Source organism: Ooceraea biroi, chromosome 5 (genome assembly GCF_003672135.1).
Source record: "Ooceraea biroi isolate clonal line C1 chromosome 5, Obir_v5.4, whole genome shotgun sequence".
Classification (NCBI taxonomy): Eukaryota; Metazoa; Arthropoda; class Insecta; order Hymenoptera; family Formicidae; genus Ooceraea; species Ooceraea biroi.
Window position 1 is genome coordinate 3,040,606 of NC_039510.1, and position 25,120 is coordinate 3,065,725.

General features: G+C 41.3%; 8 protein-coding genes and 1 long non-coding RNA gene across 10 annotated transcripts; 5 read left to right on the forward strand and 4 right to left on the reverse strand.

The window, feature by feature from the left end:
• The first annotated feature begins 54 nt into the window (after nucleotides 1-54).
• On the forward strand, nucleotides 55-1,465 carry LOC105287710 (ER membrane protein complex subunit 3). The gene is made up of 3 exons (XM_011353433.3): nucleotides 55-317; nucleotides 430-686; nucleotides 797-1,465. Exons 1-3 carry the CDS (start codon nucleotides 169-171, stop codon nucleotides 1,168-1,170), a joined length of 780 nt encoding a protein of 259 aa, XP_011351735.1. The 5' UTR covers nucleotides 55-168; the 3' UTR covers nucleotides 1,171-1,465.
• Nucleotides 1,333-3,578, reverse strand: LOC105287711 (deaminated glutathione amidase). Its single transcript, XM_011353434.3, is given in 8 exon segments — nucleotides 1,333-1,633; nucleotides 1,635-1,783; nucleotides 1,872-2,084; nucleotides 2,172-2,375; nucleotides 2,481-2,636; nucleotides 2,741-2,885; nucleotides 3,082-3,197; nucleotides 3,270-3,578. Coding segments are annotated over 7 exon segments (948 nt in total). The 5' UTR covers nucleotides 3,135-3,197; nucleotides 3,270-3,578; the 3' UTR covers nucleotides 1,333-1,605.
• A 98-nt stretch (nucleotides 3,579-3,676) lies between these two features.
• On the forward strand, nucleotides 3,677-8,034 carry LOC105287712 (exocyst complex component 1). The gene is made up of 12 exons (XM_011353436.3): nucleotides 3,677-3,835; nucleotides 4,143-4,593; nucleotides 4,734-4,888; nucleotides 5,020-5,247; nucleotides 5,360-5,596; nucleotides 5,680-5,920; nucleotides 6,117-6,334; nucleotides 6,407-6,597; nucleotides 6,676-7,043; nucleotides 7,201-7,346; nucleotides 7,429-7,623; nucleotides 7,760-8,034. Exons 2-12 carry the CDS (start codon nucleotides 4,146-4,148, stop codon nucleotides 7,910-7,912), a joined length of 2,580 nt encoding a protein of 859 aa, XP_011351738.1. The 5' UTR covers nucleotides 3,677-3,835; nucleotides 4,143-4,145; the 3' UTR covers nucleotides 7,913-8,034.
• A 58-nt stretch (nucleotides 8,035-8,092) lies between these two features.
• LOC105287709 lies at nucleotides 8,093-9,210 on the reverse strand. The gene is made up of 3 exons (XM_011353431.3): nucleotides 9,015-9,210; nucleotides 8,393-8,559; nucleotides 8,093-8,292 (listed from the first exon to the last, which is right to left on the reverse strand). Exons 1-3 carry the CDS (start codon nucleotides 9,061-9,063, stop codon nucleotides 8,227-8,229), a joined length of 282 nt encoding a protein of 93 aa, XP_011351733.1. The 5' UTR covers nucleotides 9,064-9,210; the 3' UTR covers nucleotides 8,093-8,226.
• Nucleotides 9,211-11,869: 2,659 nt separating this feature from the next.
• Nucleotides 11,870-12,498, forward strand: LOC113561900. Its single transcript, XR_003406516.1, has 2 exons — nucleotides 11,870-12,085; nucleotides 12,343-12,498. It is a non-coding gene; the product is annotated as an uncharacterized LOC113561900 (long non-coding RNA).
• On the reverse strand, nucleotides 12,304-14,146 carry LOC105287707 (GTP-binding protein Rheb homolog). The gene is made up of 6 exons (XM_011353430.3): nucleotides 13,961-14,146; nucleotides 13,475-13,593; nucleotides 13,158-13,229; nucleotides 12,842-13,049; nucleotides 12,609-12,738; nucleotides 12,304-12,517 (listed from the first exon to the last, which is right to left on the reverse strand). The coding sequence occupies exons 2-6, from the start codon at nucleotides 13,521-13,523 to the stop codon at nucleotides 12,428-12,430; spliced, it is 549 nt and encodes a 182-aa protein (XP_011351732.1). The 5' UTR covers nucleotides 13,524-13,593; nucleotides 13,961-14,146; the 3' UTR covers nucleotides 12,304-12,427.
• Nucleotides 14,147-15,015: 869 nt separating this feature from the next.
• LOC105287706 (cyclin-dependent kinase 9) lies at nucleotides 15,016-18,362 on the forward strand. The gene is made up of 7 exons (XM_011353429.3): nucleotides 15,016-15,254; nucleotides 15,447-15,531; nucleotides 16,043-16,133; nucleotides 16,254-16,420; nucleotides 16,644-16,882; nucleotides 16,978-17,125; nucleotides 17,329-18,362. Exons 1-7 carry the CDS (start codon nucleotides 15,148-15,150, stop codon nucleotides 17,635-17,637), a joined length of 1,146 nt encoding a protein of 381 aa, XP_011351731.1. The 5' UTR covers nucleotides 15,016-15,147; the 3' UTR covers nucleotides 17,638-18,362.
• Nucleotides 18,363-21,171, reverse strand: LOC105287705 (vacuole membrane protein 1). Of its 2 annotated transcripts, none has more exons than XM_011353428.3 (6): nucleotides 21,030-21,171; nucleotides 20,843-20,942; nucleotides 20,366-20,707; nucleotides 19,642-20,151; nucleotides 19,156-19,422; nucleotides 18,363-19,074 (listed from the first exon to the last, which is right to left on the reverse strand). In XM_011353428.3, the coding sequence occupies exons 3-6, from the start codon at nucleotides 20,687-20,689 to the stop codon at nucleotides 18,943-18,945; spliced, it is 1,233 nt and encodes a 410-aa protein (XP_011351730.1). In that variant the 5' UTR covers nucleotides 20,690-20,707; nucleotides 20,843-20,942; nucleotides 21,030-21,171; the 3' UTR covers nucleotides 18,363-18,942. The 2 variants fall into 2 exon arrangements, with proteins under 2 accessions (XP_011351730.1, XP_011351729.1); XM_011353427.3 differs by having other exon boundaries at nucleotides 20,843-20,946; nucleotides 21,030-21,159.
• A 930-nt stretch (nucleotides 21,172-22,101) lies between these two features.
• Nucleotides 22,102-25,120, forward strand: LOC105287704 (probable ATP-dependent RNA helicase pitchoune). The gene is made up of 9 exons (XM_011353424.2): nucleotides 22,102-22,332; nucleotides 22,543-22,638; nucleotides 22,733-22,993; nucleotides 23,129-23,443; nucleotides 23,545-23,846; nucleotides 23,942-24,094; nucleotides 24,222-24,392; nucleotides 24,470-24,647; nucleotides 24,755-25,120. The coding sequence occupies exons 1-9, from the start codon at nucleotides 22,242-22,244 to the stop codon at nucleotides 24,919-24,921; spliced, it is 1,734 nt and encodes a 577-aa protein (XP_011351726.1). The 5' UTR covers nucleotides 22,102-22,241; the 3' UTR covers nucleotides 24,922-25,120.

Sequence of the window (25,120 nt, forward strand, 5' to 3'; positions counted from 1 at the left end):
GAGATCGGATACGCGGTTCGTTTCGACTGCGCGAAAGCTAGTCTCGAGGTACACACGTAATCTAAGGTTGTGTAACCAATAATTGTCAGACGATGAACCTTGCTGCGCGTCGTCCTGCATCTTTTGATTCTCGCGAGTAAATTCGTAGGGTAGAAACACAGCCACGACATGGCCGAGTTACTGCTGGATCCAAATATTCGAGGCTGGGTGTTTCTACCCATAGTGGTGATCACGTTTCTCGTTGGAATAATACGTCATTACGTGTCGATCCTGCTCGCCTCGCAAAAGAAGGTCGAGGTACATCAGGTGCAAGACAGGTAAAGACGAAATGATTTTTCTCTCTTGAGATTGTTCCTTTTCTCGAAACTCTATTATCAATACGTACACACACTGTAATCTGACTGTAATCGATTGATCATTATTTTACAGTCAAGTCATGATACGCTCCAGACTGCTCAGAGAGAATGGACAGTACATACCAAAGGTAGCTTTTATGACTAGGAGACACTTTTTCAATAACGAAGAGACGGGATACTTCAAGACTCAGAAGCGTGCTCCTGTCTCTCAAAATCCCATGACCGATCCAAATATGATGACTGACATGCTCAAGGGAAACGTGACCAATGTTTTGCCTATGGTACTGATCGGAGGTTGGATCAACTGGATGTTTTCTGGATTTGTAACAAGTATGTATAATTATGCATTATCAAAGGTATTCATACCTTTCAATCTAATGCCACTTGTATCCTTTAAGATTGATTCAAAAGTTTGAAAATTCTTATTTTGATTGATTCAGCCAAAGTGCCTTTCCCATTGACGCTGAGGTTCAAGCCAATGTTACAACGAGGCATAGAGTTGGTTACTTTGGACGCTGCGTGGGTCTCTTCGGCTTCGTGGTACTTTCTCAATGTATTTGGCTTGAGATCCATTTACACGCTCGTGCTCGGTGAGAATAACGCCGCGGATACCTCGAGGCTCTTGCAGGATCAAGTGTCAGGTGCTGCGATGTCCATGCCACCCGATCCAAAAGCGGCTTTCAAGTCCGAGTGGGAAGCACTGGAGATTTGTGAGCATAACTGGGCGCTACAGGGAGTAGATGCCGAATTGATGGGCATTCAATCCAAATCGGATGTAACTGATGGTATATATCATCAAGGCAAAACAAATTGATTGATCTCTGACAGAGAGTTATCGTTATAAGGATTCTATTTATTTCTGTGCGTTAACGTAACTGAGCTCATGTTTCATTAGAAAGCAAAGTGAAACGATAAAGCGTAATGATAAAATCTGTCAAGAGTGATACTTGAGGATTCCGACAGTTTGCACAATCTCGAGAATAAAATTCCATCTTTATTTCCGACGCATTAGATTCTTATGTACATTTATGTTTCTACACTTGAATAAATTTATACTTGAAATGGCGCGTGATTGTAACAATAAATTGCAATAAAATAGGATTTACGTATTAAATCTCGTTGTTTCTTAACACTCTGCACTCCGTGAATTTGTCACGACTGTACAATTGAAAGACCAGCAACTCCTTTGCAGGAGGGAATGCTTTTGAGAGCTAGAAGTGTCATGTTGAAAAGAAAAAGTTACAAACGTCTAGGAATTTAGTTTTTTAGGCTTAACATTGCATTTTGGGGTACAAATCGGTGCGGCGATGTTCCTCACATGGCATGTTTTTCCGAACATTTTCTAATATCGCTAAATCGATCTCCGTCACAGCTACACCCGTCTTCTCCGCGCATTGTGCCACAACGGTGCCCCAAGGGTCCACAACCTGAGAAGAAAAGTGATCGATTCGAATTTATATTAATACGTAACTCGACGCGATTCTCAAGACGGGAAATCCTGAAGAAAGCATCTACCATAGCGTGTCCCCAGCTCACTCTCTTCTTGTTGTGCGCGCCCGTTTGAGCCGCGGCCACGACGTAACACTGGTTCTCTATAGCGCGCGTTCGCAGTATCACCTCCCAGTGCGCCGCACCAGTCTGGTACGTGAACGCTGACGGATACGTGAGAATCTCCGCTCCCATGTTCCGTAAAGTCAGGGACAACTCGGGGAACCGCATGTCGTAACACTGAACTCCTTTTTGTCAAGTCAAATCATTAATTCCATAATTCTAGACTCTAGACTGAAAAGGAACTGATGTTTCAATCAAGGATACAATGCTGAGCGCGAGCTTGCCGATCGGCGTAGGCACAGGTGGCACAATCTCGGTCCCCTTTAGTACATAATCTGATTCCATCAGACGCACTCCAGTATCTTTGTTATCCATGTCGAACAGATGCAACTTTCTGTAGGCAGCCATCAATTGTCCCGTGTTACTTATCACTATGTGCGTATTGTTAATCTTTTCCGTCTTATCTGACTGAAACAATTAATGTGTTCTTCCATTCAAGAAAAAAAAAGAAAACAATTATTCTGTAGGCTTTGGTAATTTGTGCGCATTAATCAAATGAGAAAAGAAATTTACAGCTTCGTGAATTCCGCCCATGGATAACCAGATATCATTTTTGATAGCGATCTCTTTGTAAGACGTCACCGTCTGGCCGGTTAAAGGTTCAGCCATGGCGACGGTATCCTTTTTGTTATCCGCCAAGTAATCGCAAGCTTCAGGAAAGAATGCCATCTGCAAAAGAGAAATTGTATACATTAAACTACATATAATAAATTTCTACATATAATAAATATATAAATATTGTAGGGCATATTTATCGTGCCAGATATACGTACTGCGGCTGATCTGCGTTTCGCCTCAGCTGTCAGTTCACTCACAACTTGCAAGTTTTTTACCTTGTCAGCCGTCGATCGCATTTGACACACTGCGATTAGTGGATGCTGTGCCATTGTGTTGACGTAACGTTTCGCCGATTGTGTCCTAAGGTATAAACGTTTGTCAACATGCTTGAAGGCAAAAAGAGAGAGACCCGCTCTCTATACTTTGCACAAATTGTGCAAAATAATTCAGGAAAACTATAACATTACGGATATATTTCCTTTCTCTTGTTATTGTATTTCGATACGCGTATCTTTGCCGAAATAAATTTTGCTCTTTGCTCCTCGATCACTCTTACCTGTAACATTGAAAACTTGGCAATCGAGGGATGGCAAGACACATACGTTTCATCTCTGGCTGCGTTCCGATATTCTGAAAATCCGTGTATTTGCCAGACGGACGTACAGATTACCTCTGGAAAATGAAAAATCTGTCATTACTCTGTTGTTGAACTTATCAAGACCACATGGCAGTCACTAGACACACCTTGCAGAGGCAAGTGTTTACTCTCAGTGATGAAACATTGCTCAATGCATGTTACGTCAGCAAAGCGTGCAAGAATAAAAAGATGAGTTTCCTGTGTCTGGCTACAACGATGGATCTCTTATGCTGTATCAAATCAAGAACAAGAATTTAAGGTTTACAAGAAGAAACAATCGTGGCATACTAGTTGTGAACGGAGTAAAACACTGTGGGCATCTAACTACACATAGATAAAGTTTACAAGTGGTCGTCCATTTCAATCCATTTGTAATCTTGGTCAATGTGCAGTTGTGCCCATGACGGTGCAAGAAAGATCACCGTTTATCAGTAACACTGTTGTATCACATGTATACAGTAGCACACTCTCAGTCCCTCGGTCGGTACCTTTGATGTATGCGTGATACATGCTCTCGATATACGCGCATGCCTGAAGTCAGCGTTTTGACAGTTACTGACAGTTACCACACGGCAGATTGGGAAACCCAAATTTGCGATCATGTTCCGTGTGATGTGATTGATCACAATAAAAGAGGCGATCGCTTGACGTAGAGAATTTTGCAAATGCTTACGTAAGTACTGTCTTATCGACATTAACGAAAATGCACATATAAATAGTAGGCTTCCAATGTATCGTCACGAAACCTAACCTTTTATTCAAATCACGACTGTACGCACAGTTGAATAACTAAAGTTTTACATGAGTTTATCAAGGATAATTCGCTTCATTTCCAAATTTAAACCATTACATTTTATTCGATCGTAGCATCACCCGCGTATGTGTGCTGTCCATGTATTTCCCAGAGGGGCGTATGTATGTACACACTGCCTCTCGAAAGTGAAAAGCCTGTCATTAACGCTGTTACTGAATTTATCAAGGTCATGGCAGCCATTCGACACACCTTGCAGAGGGAAGTGTTTACTCCAAGTGATGAAAAGCTGCTGAGTGTATGTTACGTCAGCAAAGCGTACAAGAAGAAAAAGATGAGCTTCCTGTGTCTGGCTACGACGATGGATACACCAGGATCTCTCATACTGTACCAAATCAAGAAGAACGACAAGAACGTTTACAAGAAGAAGCAATCGTGGCCCCTGAGTGACATACAAGTCGTCGACGGAGTGAAGAACGATTCTATGGACATAGAGCTGCACATCGACAAAGTTTACAAATGGTCGTCCACTACGGTGCAGGAAAGGCGAACGTTCATTAGTAATTTGTACACTTATTCGTGCGGTCTTGCCCAAAGGCCGGAATTCAAGAATATCCCCAAAGAGTGGCTGATCGATCCAACTGCGTTGAAGGAAAGCAACAGCATCACGTTTACACCTGGTACATTTTTGTGATTGAATTTATATGTCACAGTTTAGGGACGCTCTTTACCGTAAATGCAAAGAAAAAAAGGAACAAGTATATATATATGTATATAATTGTCGTTTACTGACGTTTCTGCTTGATGCATCAATTTTCAGACCTTTTGGCATCACCCATCTCTTCGGACTACCAACCCATCACCGAGAAAGAGGCTGCTGACTTGAGACAGATGATGGAGAATTGTGAATATGCTGTTTCTAATGCCGAGCTGTTTATGGAAACCTTATCGAAAGATCTGTCCATTCTTGACGGGGTAAGAAAGAAACGTGTTTATAAAAGATATTTTTAGATTGCCAACAAGTATCTAAGTAACAAGAGATACTAATATCAATGAAATTCCTTCATGCGCACAGACATACCCTATTTTAATTTTCTCTCGTATAGGAAAATGTACATTCAGTCCTGGCATCGGAACAGAGAGTAACGCAGCTGATGAACAGCATAGATGCCGCGATAATCGAAGCTTCTATCGTAGAAGCGCGATTAGCAGCGTACGACGAAGCATTGGGAAGAATAAGGGAAGTAATGGCTCGGGTTGGACAAAAGAATCAGGCTATACACACGGCAAACAATAATGCAAGACTTTTGTTAGATCAACTGAATTTGGTAATCGTAAGTAAACGAAATTGCATCGCGAGTAATTGATTGTTTGTACACTTATCTATAAGTCTCACAGTAGTATTGATACAAGACCAGAATTTTGACACTCGTTTCTCCCTTCAAGTCGCAGTTGGACATTTCTGCGACGCATCAACGTACTTTGAACGAAGCTGAGCTGCCAGGCGAGAGAGAGCAACTTGGTCACGCGGGCGCGGCGCTTTTGAAAGCGATCACAGCACCTCTTCCACCGGGTTTGGACAAATTGAATGCAGTCACTGAGCAGAGGAGGCGGTTGGACAAGCTCAAAGCGAAATTCTCGATCATCGTTGCTAGGCACTTGAACAATCTGTTCATACATTTGGTAATTTAACGCAATAACTGCACTCGGAACCTTCCTACTCCCTACTCTGTAATTTTTATTTCAGTTATACGTTTGTATTTTAGGGCAACGATATCGGCGATACATCGACTTGCGTGACGGATTTAATCCTGCCGACTCACCAGGGAGTTCACCACGAGCTCGTACCGTACACCGAATTGATGCAACTACTGAGAGCACTGGACAACAAAGCCTTCGTGCAGTTAACCAGAGTGTATACCGATACCATGAGCAAACTGTACAAGAGGGATCTGAAACGGTTCTTCGAGGAGGCGAAGAACAAGCTCATCGGCAAGCGTTTGCAAGGTGTGGAACGATTCAGATAGAATTTGAGCAGAGGAGCGCCAATTGACTGGTGTAACGATTAGTACAAATAACATTACACACAAGACGGATACACGACGTTACATGCTTGGAATCTTTTTGAAATTGGTGCTCCACCGCATATACGTATCCGTATCTTCAAATCTCACCTGTATTAATGAGAAAGAACGTTTTATAGCGAGTACCTCGAGATCTAGCGGCCAGAAGGGCGAAGATCTGCTCAACCCGGCACCCATCTGTCTGCTGAGCGGCGAGGTATGGGCACCGGTGGGTGAAGGGAACCTCTTAGACTCCGTGCTCGATTGCGTCCTCTCGCAGATGCAACCGGTGTGCCTCGCCGAGCAAGGATTCTGCGTCTCGTTTCTTCAACTGGATTCCGTCTTGTCACCTTCTAAAGTAGGTATGCCAATTGATCAGGGTGTCGTGATTACCGGCACGAGTATAGTCGACCGTGTATCTCGTCCGTAGAGCAGCGAGATGGAGGAAGTGGAAACCACCAATAATGGTGCGGCAAGTCCCGGATCGGTGACCTCCACGGCGAGCAAGAGATTGGAACGACAGGTGAATGAGGACGTGCGCGCGACCATGGCTGCGATATTCCCGTCGTTGGAAACCGAGTTGAATAACTTTATCGGCTTCCTGGACAAGATTGACAGCTTGTAAGTACATCTCGGAGGATTGTCTCCATTATGGAATCGTGTAAAGATTACAATCCGACTTCGATTACTCGATTACAGCTGGTGTATGTACGTGCTGGTGCGTCTGTCGCAGCACGTCATGTCAGCCCAGGACACCGGCTCGTTCCTGTCGATGACATTCGCGTCCGCGTTGATCCACGTGAAACGAGCGTTCGACAAGTTTATGCAGGCACAGCTGCAATCCATACTGTGTGACACGAAGGTCAATCGTCGACACAAATGCGGCATATTGCCGTACATAGAAAATTTTGGACCGTTTGCGAGAACGGCGGAGAAGATCTTCCGCAATTCCGACAGGAAGGTCGATCTTGAAAAGTGGTACACGAAGCTCGTGAGCACCATGTTCGAAGCTATCGTCATTCATAGCCGGGAACATCACAAGACTCCGCAGGAAGTCATCAAAATGGGTAACTTGCGAAATATTTTACCAGTTAGTAGCAACCTTCAACTTAACGTGATTCAATAATTGGCCAAGTACGATTTTGCTGCGTACGAATAATATCTCTGTGAATAATAATGTATACTCATAATGGTCGTAACGCTAATAGTCGCCGTATATTACAGAAAATTTCCATCATCTTTATGATCTTTTGTCACAATTAAAAATTTCCGTGTTGGACCATGAGCGGAAGGAAGCCAAACAAAAGTATCAGGACGCGCTTCGGGCCTACGTTACGCAGTATTTTGGACGGCCTCTCGAAAAACTGAACGTAAGTTATCACTCGAAGATGGTTGCCGTGTGTGTCTGCGCGATATCGTAACTGAGCTTTATCAGGAATTTTCATTTCTCAGCTCTTCTTCGAAGGCGTACAGGCAAAGGTTGGAGCCGGCGTGAAAGAATCCGAAGTCAGTTATCAGATGGCTTTCAGCAAGCAGGAGCTGCGACGCGTAGTCAAGGAATATCCCGCGAGAGAAGTCAAGAAGGGCCTGGAGAATCTGTATCGTAAAGTTGAGAAGCACTTGTGCGAAGAGGAGAATTTGTTACAGGTAATACGGTAGCGAGGAATATATTTGTCACGTTTACCTGATAATCAGTGACATATTTTTTCTCTGTAAACGTGACAGTTATCTCCTTCAATTATTCTACTTTACAATAATTACATTCGTTTGGGATTTTTTCTAGGTCGTTTGGCGCGAGATGCAAAACGAATTTATTGCACAATACAGGAACATTGAGGAGTTAATACAGCGCTGTTATCCCGACAGTAATGTAACGCTCGAATTTACCATTCAGGACATTTTAGAATTTTTCTCAGAAATAGCGCGATCTCATTAAATTGAAACGCAAAGAAAAATATAATATTGTCTAGATTACCAAACAGATACGTTTATGACTACTTTTTCAGCAATGATACATACGTACGAATGATATACCAACAACAACATAATTGCATAAAATTTGAATAATAAAAAAAAGAAAAAAAAAGTATAGATGATGTGTGCAAGTACATGTCCGTCAAATAGAAACTATTTATTAAACAGAGTACAAGTTATCGAACGTTATACTCGCGCACGATAACGTATACAACAGCTGTGGCCAGATTGCTTTTACATCTATTTCAATTGAAAATCTAACACTCGTACGAATATTTACTTCTTTTCAGCGGGCTCCTCGGGTGGACCCCAGTTAAAGAAGATTATATCTGACGTTTTTACCTGAAAGGGAAATACAATTATGTTAATATGGCGAATCCTTTGAATTTGTATCCTCTTCAATGTATGAAGAAGATGAAGCAATTAGGAAAATAATACGTACAAACAGCAAGGTGCCAACCAGGACTGTAATACCAGCGATTAACTGAGCATTGTAAACTTTTTGCCTTGCGTCGTAGTGCTCCTTCCACGATCCGTGTGGCACAGGTATGTCATTTATCGTGGGCCGCCTGAGGTCTGCTGGCAGCTCCGAGCTGGCAGAATGTGTACCTTTATGTGGAAAAATTGCGTGCTTATGAAAAAGACCCTGTATCAGTTTCCATGCCTTAGTGATCTACAATCTCAATGGCAAATCCTTGATAAACAGCCGAGCAGTTTCCGCTTCGAGATGTGACATGTGCGCGTAACCGATCAAATTAAATCCTCGATGAAATCCTTTCATTACTTTTATCTCTCGTGAAGCAAAGAGTAGAATCGCGCGAATGACGTCGCGAAGCTCGAGTGAGAAATTGACAGAACAAATTGGTAAAAGAATCTGTCATTGGAAACGAAATGGAATTACATGGCGTTGATCGTGCAACATCGATCGACTTGTAAAAAAATAATACTCGGCGATATTTTCACACGCTATCAGATATTATGTAAGGTGAGGGCTGATGATTGCACCAGGTTTCAAACTCGTGCGATACGTGAAAGCGAACAGATCTGATACGCGGAAATCTCACCAGCTTTGCGAACGTTGCGAACGATCGGCCGCAACACTTGTCTTAGCATTTTGATGGAATAAGATTGTAGTGTGCGTCCGCGATGCAATCGCCGAAATTCGAGAAAATGTAACGCGATAGAATTAAAAAGTCGTCACTGATACTCGCTCTCTGTTGCTCTACGTGCATTACGCATAAAATATGCGAATACACACGAGAGGTACCCTCTCGTCAGTAGAGAACGTCAAGTAAGAGTATGGACATCGTGGATTCGCACCTGATTGGTCTAGTTTCTAGTGGGATCGAAAATGGCGGAATTGAGGTTTATCAATTAAGGGACTCTATCTAAAATACATCTTTGTAGTGTAAGGGCCACCGCACAAGCTTTTCCGTAATGCGTTACGTTACGTTAAGTACTGACCCTAGACTTAAACTCGTACGTAATCTTAAACTTTAGTCAACGCACAAAGAAAATCGTTACCGTAAGACCGGAACGTAATGTAACTTAACGTAACGATTTTCTTTGTGCGTTGACTAAAGTTTAAGATTACGTACGAGTTTAAGTCTAAGGTCAGTACTTAACGTAACGTAACGCATTACGGAAAAGCTTGTGCGGTGGCCCTAAAGGCCCAAACACACAAAATTCCGTAAGACGTAACGTAAGGATTCGACCAATCGCGTTGCTCGATTCGGTTACGGACGGCCGAATCGAGCAACGCGATTGGTCGAATCCTTACGTTACGTCTTACGGAATTTTGTGTGTTTGGGCCTTAACACAGAGAGAAGCCTGAGAGCGGTCACGCTCGCGTTTTAACTGTAACGCCTCAAACGTGGACATTGAAGTGATTGAAGTGATTCTGTCTTTATTGCTCACTGAGTATTGAATAAAGATAGAATGACGCCGCGAGCGTTGGGAGCGTCAAGTGGAACGCATATGTCCACGTTTGAGGCGTTACAGTTAAAACGCGAGCGTGACCGCTCTCAGGCTTCTCTCTGCTTAACATTACGCTACTGCTCTGCGCGCCCCGCGGCTCTACGCCACTGTGGCCGACGTGACGTCACGTATATAAGCCACGCCCCGTCGAGCCTGTCGAGACCTGTCCAGACCTGTCCAGGGCATCTATCACGTAACTTTTCCCCTAGGATGGAAAATGAAAAATGAAAATTTCTTCATCTCAGCAGCAAATCATAACGTAAAAGTTCACGCGAAATTTTCATTTTTCATTTTCCATCCTAGGGGAAAAGTTACGTGATAGATGCCCAGGGAGTCTATTACGTATCTCTACGCGAGTGAAAATGCGAAAAATGAGCAAATTCACTAGGTGTTAACCAATCAAATTATAAATATTCTAGTAAATTTGTTCACTTTTCGCATGTTCACTCACGTTAGAGATACGTAATAGACCCCCAGACCTGTCCGTTCTATTCTCCCGTTCCATCCTCTCGGAGTCGGGCGCTCCCTGGGGGACTCCTTCCTTTCCTTTCCTTTCTCCTACCCTTATCGGTTATCCCCCCGCCGGTGCCGTATCGCTGCGGATCTCCTAACCTTATCCCCCCGCCGGTGCCGTATCGCCGCGGGTCTCCTAACCTTATCCCCCCGCCGGTGCCGTATCGCCGCGGGTCTCCTACCCTTCCATCCTCTCGGGCGCGGTTTTAGGCCGGTATTCATAGTCAAATCTTATATTTAAGACCGTCTTAAGTGTATCTTCAGATACTCTATAGCCAATGAAATGATCCATACAGCATCTTCAGATAAACTTAAGACGGTCTTAAATATAAGATTCGACTATGAATACCGGCCATTAGTTTCATCGACTCGGCAGCATGACCCACCCGTGAGGCATTCTGCCCGGTCTCGACAGGGATGCACGGCATTTTTATTGGACGAGCGCAGTCCGGGTGGGGGGGGGGCCGAACCTCCTGGGGGCAGGGACCCACAGGGGGACGTAGGTCGTACAAAATCACCCTTTTTAGCCGGGAGCGTGGAACCGGCGGAGAGTCCTGACGTAATGCGCCTTTTAGTTCCAGGACTCTTTGTGAGCGGTTTGGTTGGTGGGATAAAAAAAAATTTACTTTTCTTACACTAATATTTTTAACCCTAAAGTAAGGAAGGTTATATTGTATACTCCTCATAGATAGTGACCATACTAGTGACAAACGAACGCCATTTTCGATCCACGATGTCCATACTCTTACTTGAGGTTCTCTACTCGTCAGGACTGTCAGGAGCGCGTAATCTCATCTAGCGCCATCTGCGATATTCTGATAAAAAGTATTTCGTAGCATTTGCAGTGCTAACTGGATTACAGCCATGGCCAGTATCAGAGAGAAGCCTGAGAGCGGTCACGCTCGCGTTTTAACTGTAACGCCTCAAACGTGGACATATGCGTTCCACTTGACGCTCCCAACGCTCGCGGCGTCATTCCATCTTTATTCAATATTCAGTGAGCAATAAAGACAGAATCACTTCAATCACTTCAATGTCCACGTTTGAGGCGTTACAGTTAAAACGCGAGCGTGACCGCTCTCAGGCTTCTCTCTGCCAGTATGCTTTACTGGCGGTCTTTTCAAATTAAGCCTTGTGTCCACGATCCAAGTTCTTGGTCAAAGTTCTAGGTCCGAGAAATGTGCAGCCAATCAACATGCAGCTTTTATGTAAAAACTGTAAGTTCATTGGCTACACATTTCTCGGAGCTAGAACTTTGACAAAGTTCTTGGATCGTGGACACAGGCCTTTACGTAGCCTTGGACAGCCTTCCAAGCGAGTTTTATATGCACGTACGCAACCTTTGACGCATACATTAAAGAGCAACGGGTAAGATGCGAAAGGAAGGATCCGGGCGTGCAAATTGGATTGGACTCGAACATAGGTAGTTAGCATTTACTGTTGCCGTTTATAAAACATTGCTAAAAGCCCGACAAACTTTTGCATGCGTTAAACATACATTAAGAAGAAACGAAACTTAATAGACACAATAAACACGATTTAGAAATTATTATAGATTACCGTTCACCTGAACGATGAGCCCTAAGTCTAATTGGCGACGAGAAGCATAATTGGATATAAATGAATATAGCGATACATGTATATTGTAAGTAGTAATAAAATATGATGCAATTAATATGTCAAACTCTGTGTAAAACGTAAATAAAAATCGATTGCGCCATAAAAAATAATAATCGCGCGCCTCGTGGAGGAAGGTGACAGAAGCATAAATATTTCTCCACTGTTATCATATGGATTCGTCGTGAAATTGATTGTAACGTGTCGCACGATCGGAGAATGAAATGTAATCGTTTCACACGCGCATCCTTTACACTTTTGACACTTTTGTATTTGTTTCAGCAGGACTGCAAAGGTACCAGAGTACAATACCAATGTTTTCTACCCGGTTTTACAGATTTACATGTTTTTGTTAATCACTCCAGGCAACTCAACAAATGATGCAATTCGACCTTTCTTGTACATTCCCATTGGCCTTCTCAATTTCCATGAGTAATGTGTGAAAAATATCTGCAACAGACTGCGAAGGAACAAGTTGCCGTTAGTGGAACTGCTGTTTTCCCAACAGACAATTTTTTTCAGGACGCAACAGAAAAGGTGTTTGCATATACCTCGTTCTGTTTTGCACTGGTCTCGAGAAATGCTGCATTCCAGGAACTTGCTAAGCGCTTTCCTTGATCCGTGGTGATCATACGATCTACGTATAGATCCGTTTTGTTGCCCACTAGTACAATCGGGACACTGCAAAAATGAAAAGAAAAAGGAAATATATGTATATTGTACATTATTATAGGACAGAAAAAAAATTTGAGCGTTGAATATTTTAGTAAGACGGATATCTTACTGAAGCTTTCCAGTAATGTCAAGCAGTTTGTCATAAATAATTTGTACAATTTCAAAACTTTTCGCGCTGGTTATACTGTACACCAGGACATAGCCATGGATGTCCATTGAATACTGCGTAGGAAATATACTATATTCATCCTGTCCAGCTGTGTCTACTAATTTCAGTTCATAGTCTTGACTATTTACCCGTGTACTTTTTGTAAATGCTGAAAAGTCGACAAAGTTTATAGTACTGTATTCTTGTAATTGAAATTTCTATAAATCAAAGATTATTAAGGGAAAAAAAACAATAAAGCAATGCAAATGTCACTTACTATTTTCTATTGTCGGGTCATACGAATCGACAAATTGTCCTTCGACGAACTGTATACTGAGGGATGATTTACCTGTTAAAATTTTAAAATGCATTGTACTATGGCAAACAAAATTCACATATGATGTATGCATATGTCAAAGTATAAATGCATGGACAACGTTGCATCTGATTTGCAACACTCCAACCATCGCATACAATAAGATAACGAGCGAGAATACCAACGCTTGTAGTTTATTCTCTATTATCTCATTATCTATATTGTAAAAATCAGTTTACCCATATAAAGACATCTGTATTAAGTTTCATCATTCTTACCTACGGATCTGTAGCCCATAATGGCTATTTTCCTCTGCTTGGGTGGCATGTTTTAGCATTTATAAATTGAAAGGCAGCGAGAGTACTCAGTGGAAGCTGGTGCATAATCCAGCTAAAACCTGTAACCAAGAAGAAGCTTTGCAACTACAGAGATCCTCTTGCCACATTCATTAATGTTCGAGACACTCGAAGCTATGAATTACTTAGGGAAGCAAACGGAATATCGTGCAAACGAGTCCGCACGAATCGCTTAGCGGGAAAGTAAACAATTAACGAGCAGCATTGTTGTTAACAGAAAAGAAAGATACATTATCCACTTGCAACGTAGGCTCTGCGATCGAAGCTGAATCGACTAGATCGTGGACGATTGCGTAGTGAGCTTGCGAGAAACGCGAGGAGGCGTGATAAGGAGGATAATTAAAAAAAAGAAACGAAAAGAGAAATGAGAGGAAAGATGCGCGCATACACGACAGAAATGCGACTTACATCGGTGCGTAACGTCCGCGGATCATAAAGCAACGATGCCTCCGAGGGATCGCACATAGATCGACGACACAATCGCAGCTCGCGCTGTAATCGAAGAAAAACATACAACGTTCGCAACTACGCACTGTTTAATGCACGTACTATGGACGCACGCGTACGTGCAGTGCACGAAAGGGGGAGAGAGAGGGAGAGTTGACGTCAATGACGTGATACACTCGGAATTGTATATACGTGAAGTTGGGCACTTCCGGGCAAGTCCCAGCTGTAGTTTATGGCCCCTGCGCACAACACACTTGCCGCGCGGCGAAAGTTTCGTTAGGGAGCACCGTAGCCAATCAACGTCTCTCCTGCCCGGAATTAATAGAATGATGATCCGTGTGCAGGAGCATTAGTTTGTCGCGAATCAAACTGTAAATTAAATTAAATTTTTATGCGATCAAAATATTGAACGTTGTTAAGGGGATGCTGGAGTTGCTAGTGAACTATTTTTTCACTATAGCGATGGTAATTGCAGTTTCGAAAATTCTCTTTATTGCTTGTGCAGAATAAAAAATCCTTTTCCACAAATGAAGTATAGATAGAAAGAAAGTCCGCTCTACGGGACTTTATACTCAAAATGGAAAAAAGTTAAAAACTTGCATTTGTCTTTTCTAACTTTTTTCCATTTTAAATATAAAGTCCTGTAGAGCGGACTTTCTTTCTATCTATACTTCATTTGTGGAAAAGGATTTTTTATTCTGCACAAGCAATAAAGAGAATTTTCGAAACTGCAATTACCATCGCTATAGTGAAAAAATAGGTCACTAGCAACTCCAGCTTCCCCTTAAGTCTTGTATCCACGATGCTGGAAATCGGTCCAAGATCTCGATCCGAGAATTGTGTAGCCAATCAATTTGCACTTTTATGGAAAAGCTGCAAGTTGATTGGCTATACAGTTTTTGGACCGAGTGGCCAGCCTTATAATTACGGATGTTATATTGACGCCGTATTTATTGCGCATGCGTGAAAAGGCGGCCATCTTTGGAAAGCCAATGCTACCAAGCGTCGAAGCTTGTCGAAGCTGGAGCTGGTCGAGGTTCATTTGCTGCTCATTTGCTCACTTGCTAGCATCGCTGATTCAGGTTAATTCAGCGCTAAAATTTTAGTGCAAGTATTATTCCCGATATCGTTTACCCAACATTTTAACAATGAATACTAAGGAAAAAGAGAAGTATATTGAGGAATTTGAGTTTCCACATTGCGACGAGTCGTCCAAGTATGAAAAGGTCGCGAAAATCGGTCAGGGCACTTTTGGGTAAGTCACAATCTCTCATTTGAGGTTAAGATACTTTTCGCAGAGAGTTTTAGTCATTTGCTTTGTAGATTATTTATTCGAAAGATTTACCCGAAAAATTATTTAATTTTGCGCCTGTGAATGTTCGTTGAGATGATTAATTACCGTTTTGACTTTGATTAATTTTGCATTTTTTTCTTATGTTTGATACAGCGAGGTGTTCAAGGCCAGGGATAAGAAAACAAATAAGAAATTTGTTGCCATGAAGAAAGTATTGATGGACAATGAAAAAGAAGGAGTAAGTGCATACATTGTTAATTATTATCAATGACTAATTATTTATATTAACCTTGATTGATGTACTTTTGTTTAACACAATATGTAAGCGATACACATTGAACTTTTTGTTCAGACTGTTTTGATAACTGTATAAGAAGAAACATTACCATGAAAATTTAATAATATTAATATACATAATTATCATATATAGTACAATGATCGTACATATGTTGTAGGTAAATAGTTATTGTAGGAAAATAGCTTTTGACTATGAAAATAGTATTAATAAACGAACACAAGCCATTTGACCAGGCAGATAGCATTTGTCTAGTCAAAAGCTATTTTCCTACAATAACTATTTGCCTACAACACATATATAAACATAAAATATATAATGAATGCAATAACGTGGCCCACGTGGCTTAAACAAAAAGTCATGTGTTGGCGTGGTACCCAATGTGTTAATTTGCCATTTTCTGAATAACATTTCTGATTTATTTTACAAACCTAACCATAACATCTTGTTGCAGTTCCCAATCACAGCATTACGAGAGATAAAGATCTTGCAATTGTTGAAGCATGAAAATGTGGTCAGTCTTATAGAAATCTGTAGAACACGAGGTAAGTTTTTACTTTATATGCGCCTTATATAATACAGATACAGTGTTATATTGTAACATTGTACATATCAATCTTGTTACGTGCCATTTGTCTAATGAATTTCTTTTAATGTATTTTCAGCGACTCAATACAATCGCTACCGTTCTACCTTCTACCTGGTATTTGACTTTTGTGAACATGACCTGGCAGGCTTACTGTCAAACGTAAATGTGAAATTTAGTTTAGGAGAGATAAAGAAGGTCATGCAACAGTTACTGAATGGCCTTTATTATATACATAGCAACAAGGTAAGAAACTCTCTCCCATTTTATTTTTAAAAAGAGGTTTGACGACTCTTGTGAAAAGGAAATTTCTGATAGGATTATTCCATTATGATTTATGACGAGACAAAATAGGAAAAGTGAAACTTTTGTAGATATTGTGTAAAGTTTCGTACGTAGACGTAATTTACGTATATTAGATATAATTATAATAATAATAATACGTAATAATTGATTTTGCAACATGCAGATATTGCACAGAGACATGAAGGCTGCTAACGTCTTAATAACGAAGAATGGAGTATTGAAATTAGCAGACTTTGGTTTAGCACGAGCATTTAGCGCGAAAAACGGTCATTCGAATCGTTACACAAATAGGGTCGTCACTCTGTGGTATCGGCCACCCGAACTCCTACTCGGTGACAGAAATTACGGACCTCCTGTGGATTTGTGGGGCGCTGGCTGTATAATGGCGGAAATGTGGACGAGGTATGTATCGCGATTCTCTGCGATTGTAATTGCGATGGTTTTCAAAAAAAGTCCCCTATAATGCAAGATAAATAATTGCGATGCTCTTTGAACAGGTCGCCTATAATGCAAGGCAACACCGAACAACAACAACTCATACTAATTTCGCAATTGTGCGGCTCAATAACGACCGAAGTGTGGCCGGGAGTTGAAAATTTGGATTTGTTTAATAAAATGGATCTTCCTAAAGGACAAAAGAGAAAGGTAAATAATGAGTGAGAGAGCTTTTTAGCTTTTTCGTAAAGATGAATAACTTTAATATCTCCTTCGCACTCGCATGTTCATATAAGAAAATCGTTACTACATCATTTTACATTATACTTTACATGTAATGTAAAATACGATCTCTAGTTTCTTTTCCTAGCTACGATAAGTGTGTTTTAACAAATTTAAACGTGATTTTGCAGGTGAAGGATAGATTGAAGCCATACTTGAAGGATCCTTACGCCTGCGATTTGTTGGACAGACTTTTAATTCTGGATCCTAGTAAAAGATGCGATTCCGATTCAGCACTGAACCATGACTTTTTCTGGACTGATCCGATGCCGTGCGATCTCAGCAAGATGCTGGCGCAGCACACCCAGAGCATGTTTGAATACCTGGCACCACCGAGACGACCCGGTCACATGCGTCATCCGCACCATCAAGTACCTGGTGGACCATCCAAGTCCAGTTCCAGCATGGCTGATAGCGGGTATCAGGATCGCGTCTTTTAGCACATTTTATTCCAATATGCCTAATGTATACACGTATGTATGTATATGTTTGTATATAACATTGTATAGACTACTCTATACGACGGTATTATATTGCTTTCTATGAAAGGACTTATATATCTATTACTCGGAGAATGTATTGGTCGCATTGTTGATCGAACGGTATCCACGACGTTAGTACAAATAAAAAGAAAAGAGAATAGAACGCGGAGGAGTGCAATGTAACGTAGCTTTTGCACAACTGACTGAGAATAACATCTATGGTCGCGAAAAAAAGAACAAACTTTAAAACCAAAACGATCGATAACGTATATTTCTTTTTAGTTTTAATACAATGTGACGTTTATGTACGCGGCAATACATAAAATACATAAAAACTGAATGTGAAGATATTTCACGGACTTCAAACATATTATTTTACAAACTCGAGGAATTCTCAAATTCCAAGATGTAACTTTATAAATTATCCTTCCCATCCTTCACAGTATGGCGCTGCACAGTACATTTATAAATATTCGAAGTCCACTATGCAGTTTCAGTGTTTATGATATTTTCGTTGGATCGCATTTGTGATATGGCTTCGCATAGAATAATCTAGTTTTATGTGTCAGTCATTTTGAGTACATATTTCTTTTGTAAACGTAAAGGAGTAAGGCTAGACGATTCCAATTTTCATTTGGTGTATGATGTAAAAAGAAATGCGTATATAAAATTTACATAAAAAATTTGGCGTCTCCCACATATTTACTTTATTGATTACAGTATACTTTCATCGCTCGTAAAATTACCTAGATTCGATTCCTTACTATCGACATATGTATACGTAATGACCAATCGTAAAAAGCGTTGCAAAATTTTACATCTGTCTTTCATGCATTTATGTACACGCATGTGTGTTACACGCACATGTACGTACATACGCGCATACACATAACGTATGAATATACATGTATGTATATATATTTGTATGGAACATTATATTTTCCATATCAGTTCTACTATATGTACACACTCGCCACACGTCGTGCAATCACGTCATACTGTTGCAACGTTTATGGGGTAATAAATGACGTAAATATACTCAAAAGGGAGATTAAACTTAATGTTCCGCTATCGTGTACAATATATTTTCATTGTAACATTGAAATTATTGAAATAAAGATTCTCTTCACACGAAACACATTCTTCCTATGCCTCATCATCGTTCCTTTTCTTCCGTTTTTGCCATAAAAACAAGTTGTATTATCGTTTTATTACGTTGCGGTGGAACTTTTATGCAATTATATATCCTATTTCCCTTAAGTTTTAATCGATAGATGGTTTAGTTCGTCTACGATGATGGTTTCGTGCTAGTGTATGAATAATTGTTACTAAAAAGTAACAAACCATCAACATGACAAATTTGTCAAATAGCCACGATATTGTAGTTGGCCCATCCTAAAAAGGAGAAAATGAAAAATGTATACTTTTACATGTAAATATATACTTTAATATGCTGTGTATCTTAAACGAACTTACGGATGATCTATTATGCAACTTTTGTTTCTGTTCGATGAAATATTTCTTTAATGGTTCTTGGAATTTAGCACCAACGAATGGTACGACTGCTAATAAACTAATAAATTTATCTAAAAGTTCTTCATTGAAGGCTATAATTACGGCTAATTGTTGTATGTGCATTTTAATAACAGCCTTCCCTATGAGCGTAGCACCAAAAAATGTCCAGAATGGAATGAGATAGTGTCCACATGTCAAACCGGCCAAGTCGAACAGTGGATTTGGAATCTGCAACATTTTATCGCAAAGTCTCATCAATGAATCGTGAGGAGGAGAGAACTACAACTTACAATTAGAGAATTCAAAATATATCCACACTTGATTAATCCCCTACCCCATCTTGCCCGTGCTCGGGCTTTACGACATCGAGTTGCACTCGTGAGACAAACTACGATTCCAAAACAAAACGAGATCGCTATTAGAGTGGTAAGTTTGGCTGACACGTACCGATGCGCAAGCCAATATGCCCCAGAAACCAGCCTTCTCGACGAATCGCTTCATGGTCAACTTTACACGCGTCAGAAACGGCACATTCTCTCCATTCTCCAACGCTTCCAGAGCCTCGAGCTCCCTCAGATCCTCTTGCTCGAAATTGTCGCTCCTGCTGTTTTGTCCGCTTATTCTTGCGGCTCTGGCCATAAAATATGGCGGCAACTCACCGAGCGCGGTACCAGCTCCCCAAAGCATGGCCTCCACGCGCACCTTTTTCATAATGTTTAATATACCTACTGCCCATAGTGGATCGTTCTCCTTTGGGCAGACTATTTGGTCAGGATATGGTGGTTCGGGAAAGTTGAGAGCACCACATTCGTATGCTGCCATAGTAACAGCCGCTATATGTGGCCCTAGGTATAACACAAAAGTATGCAAACCTGTTCCAAGACCAACACTCGATAATACACCTAATCCTACCCAATATAGCCACCATATAATCTTGCCTTCCAATAACTGAAAAATCTGAAAATGAGAAAAACAATTGTATTTTTGCCAAGCAGTTCTTTGCTCTCGCAAAAGAACGTTTCATGTAACATAACGACGTATTTGCATGAGAATGCGTAGACGAATGCATATTCTAGTTTTGAGAGTTACTCTCGTGATGATCAGCAATCTTATGGCACAATTGGATTTTTATATATTATGGCATAATATAAAAATTACATGGATGACATACCTCTTGTTGCGGACCAGAAATTCTGCCAAACAGAAGGAACAGTGTCACAATTGAAAACACAAAGCATACTGTCCCTTTGTACAGCGATGTTTTCCTCGCTAGATTAAGCAAGCTAAGAAACACTTCACTAAGGAAATAATGTAACGTCGTAATCGGATGTTGCCACAGCGTTAAATGATCCGAATCCAAATCGGAAACATTGTGCAAATGGCTTGAGCCATGTTCCATTGCTGAAGCATATGTCTCTCTGTCAATATTCTTCTGAGCTCCATTAGCGGAAGCTTCATGCTTTGGACGTCGACTGGCAGTAGGATTATCCAACATATTTTCTAGATAATCAATCTATAAACAAGTAAAACGTGCAAACTTGGTAATGACTTTCCATATGTAGTCTAGAGTATTAACGTACATGCCTTCATTATCAGGCACGACTGATTCATTATGCGAAATAATCAACTCTCTGTATAATTGAATTACCTTATCGATCTTAGATTCGGAATTTCGATACACATCAAGGAGGAAATTAAAGTGAGGTGATTCTCATCGTCCTACATCATCGTGGAAAGTGATGTTTGGTCTTGCTTAAAAGTGATATATATGTATTTATATATGTGTATATATACATACGATCGCAGCTTTTACAATAATTTCACCAAGTTTTCACCTCTTTGCACTACTTTATGTCGTGGCACGATTAATTAAACTGTCATTTCTCACTCGTGTGACGTGTATCTCTCTCACTCTTCCTCACGTAACGATATCGTTTCTGCTCGGTCACAACGAACATTAATTTCAATAGAGAGTGCTAGATGACACCACGGCTCGATTTATGATTTCGTAGTTAGAGATTACCATCTATGTTTATCGATGTTTTAGTTTTAAGGGGATGCTGGAGTTGCTAGTGAACTATTTTTTCACTATAGCGATGGTAATTGCAGTTTCGAAAATTCTCTTTATTGCTTGTGCAGAATAAAAAATCCTTTTCCACAAATGAAGTATAGATAGAAAGAAAGTCCGCTCTACGGGACTTTATACTCAAAATGGAAAAAAGTTAAAAACTTGCATTTGTCTTTTCTAACTTTTTTCCATTTTGAATATAAAGTCCTGTAGAGCGGACTTTCTTTCTATCTATACTTCATTTGTGGAAAAGGATTTTTTATTCTGCACAAGCAATAAAGAGAATTTTCGAAACTGCAATTACCATCGCTATAGTGAAAAAATAGTTCACTGGCAACTCCAGCTTCCCCTTAACATACGTTCCATTTAGCGCTCGCGTACGTCATTCTGTCTTTATTGCTCACTGAATATTGGACAAAGATAGAATAATGCTCGCATCGTTGAGAGGGTTGAGAGCACCAAGTGGAACGTACTTTTAGCAAATGTCGCTTTGCCATCATACAGAATTGGACAAACCGCTTGTTTCCACCAGAGAGAAGCCTGATGGCGGTCACGCTCGCGTTTTAACTGTAACGCCTCAAACGTGGACATTGAAGTGATTGAAGTGATTCTGTCTTTATTGCTCACTGAATATTGAATAAAGATAGAATGACGCCGCGAGCGTTGGGAGCGTCAAGTGGAACGCATATGTCCACGTTTGAGGCGTACAGTTAAAACGCGAGCGTGACCGCTCTCAGGCTTCTCTCTGTTTCCACGAAAATTTTCTATAAAGTTTCATCATCTAGAGACCCTGTACAGGGTCTCTACCACCATCTCTAATATATTGTTGGCTGTCCTGTTTGCGCTATTTGTCGGATTTTTTGTCCCCTCGTCAAGTACCGCGTGCGTTCGTTTTGCTTTGATCTCGCCTGGTGCCTGCGATATTTAAATAGTTTTGTATGTTATTATATCGCCGTCCTAACACAGTAAAAAGAAAAAAATGTCGGTGCCTACGAAGGTGCTGATGCGAAAAATTAAGAAACGAGAGAAGACGAAATTGGCGGTGTTGAAGCGACGCGAGGAAGAAAAAGGTAAGTGAAATTATTCTTGAAGGTTAGATCCCGCGAGACCAAAGTGTATGGCAATGCACTCACTGAATAATTTTCGATTATTCTATAGTTATAACGCTCAAAGTGATTACTTGTTGTGTCTAATGCTCGTTCTTTTATGTAAAACATTATATATACTTATATTACTGTTCGTTATTTCAACCTAATGCACAGGTATTTTACTCATTACAGATGCAACCACATCGGAAAAGACAGAAAACGGAACGGAAACAACGGATAAACAAGACGCAAATAATATTCCTTCTACAGATGAGACCACTGAGAACCGTACGTACTTTTAACAACGGTGTTAATTGAGTAATATTCAAATTCACTGCTTGTTGAACTATGAATTACTACTATGATGTGTATTTTTGTTTAGTACCGGGTACAGCCATTGGTTTCAAAGTGACAAACGATATGAGCTTCTTGGTGTTGAGTGGCAAAGTATGCGAAAACACTTTGAAGGCGATAAGCGACATGGGTTTTACGAATATGACGGAGATACAAGCGAAATCTATCCCGCCGCTTCTAGAAGGCAGAGATCTGGTCGGTGCCGCCAAAACCGGATCTGGCAAGACGTTGGCGTTCTTGATCCCTGTGGTTCAGCGGATTTACGAGTCAAAATTTATGCCCCGTAATGGTACGTAAATTCAACAGGCCTTCATGTATAATTAGTAAGGCCGAGATTTTCAATTTTGTTGCGGTGCTTCAATTGTATACGATTGTGTATTTTGTGTAGAGCAGGTGGGATTTAAATGGGCGATTTGGTTTGCAGGTACCGGATGCATCATCATGTCCCCCACGAGGGAATTGTCTATGCAGACCTTTGGAGTGTTGAAGGAATTGATGAAATACCATTATCATACGTATGGTTTGTTAATGGGTGGCGCCAGCAGACAGACGGAAGCACAAAAACTCGAGAAGGGTGTCAATATCATCGTGGCGACACCGGGACGACTGTTGGATCACTTGCAGAACACACCAAATTTCGTGTACAAGCATCTCCAGTGTCTGGTGATCGATGAAGCCGATCGTATCCTGGACATTGGATACGAGGAGGAGCTGAAGCAGATCATCAATATTCTTCCAAGTCAGTGACGCGCCGCGATACCCGTGAAAATCGAGTATTTGTTTCTCCCCACAAAGGGAGAAAATAAGTTTATCATTATTGTAACGCGAGTGTCTTTGTAGAACGCCGGCAGACGATGCTCTTCAGTGCGACGCAGACGGAAAAGGTGGCGATGATAACGACACTAGCCCTGAAGAAGGAACCCATATACGTGGGGGTCGACGATGACAAGGAGATGGCGACTGTGGAGGGCTTACAACAGGGTTACGTGGCATGCCCGAGCGAGAAGAGATTTCTGCTTTTGTTCACATTTTTGAAGAAGAACAGGAAAAAGAAGATGATGGTGTTTTTCAGTTCCTGCATGTCGGTCAAATATCATCACGAACTGTTAAACTACATCGATTTACCAGTAATGAGTATACACGTACGTTGCTGCTTCTCTCCCACGTTTGACAAAGTTTTCCTGCAACGTTCTCGATTTTGTTCGTTCTAATTTTCGCCCATTTCGCTCGTTGACAGGGCAAGCAGAAGCAGACGAAGCGGACCACGACCTTTTATCAATTTTGCAATGCCTCATCCGGTATTCTGCTTTGTACCGACGTGGCCGCGAGAGGTCTGGATATACCCGATGTCGACTGGATCGTGCAATACGATCCACCGGACGATCCAAAGGTAAACTAAAGATTGTCGCAATGTTTTGCGCTGCTCTTCATCGCTCGATAGGAAAAGGAACGCGGATCAGGCATAGAATGTGCCTACGGTTAATGGACACTGAGATATATCTAGTTGTGACTTTCAGGAATACATTCATCGCGTGGGTCGAACTGCTCGCGGTGAGGGTAGCAGCGGACACGCCTTGCTGATATTGCGGCCGGAAGAGCTTGGCTTTCTTCGTTACCTCAAGGAAGCTCGTGTGCCCGTGAACGAATATGAATTCTCCTGGAACAAGATTGCCGACATACAACTGCAGGTACGTGTGACGACGTATCGTAGTAATATTTTGATTATTTTCATGAAGCGATTCTCTCATATCGTCGTCCTTTTCAGCTTGAGAAGCTAATATCGAAAAATTATTACCTAAACCTGTCGGCGAAAGAGGCGTACAAGAATTACATCAGAGCCTACGACTCCCATCACTTGAAAAGTGTCTTTGATATAGAGACTCTGGATCTGACAAAAGTCGCAAAGTCCTTTGGGTTTATCATACCGCCAGCGGTGGATCTGAGTAAGTTGTTTGGCCGATACAGAGAGAGAGTTTTTGAATTTGCGTATCCTTAAGATCCACAGTATCTGTTTTTCTGATTTCTCATTCGTTTCAATTTCACGTTGTAGGAGTGGGAGTCAGTAAAGCTTCGCGACCACGGAAAAGGCTCGGCGGAGGCGGTTACGGGCAGTTTCAAGGCATGAACGATCCGAGCTCGGCAAAGCGGGTAAAGCGCGCCAAGACCTTTCGCCAGGTAGGCAACCGTGGGCAGGACAAGCGGCAATTCAGCAGATAACTCTGGTCACCACGTGCACGTTGTATACGTGCGAGACGGCAGTTGTGGTGTACGGTGCATTTATACAGTGCATTCTTCATTTCTTTGCCAGGAACAAATAGATACGTTATCGATATATCACATTGTACAGTTTACGTTTACGTTTACGGTGATACACTGCATCGAGAAATAAACAGATAAAGTACGAGCAAGGTCCAGG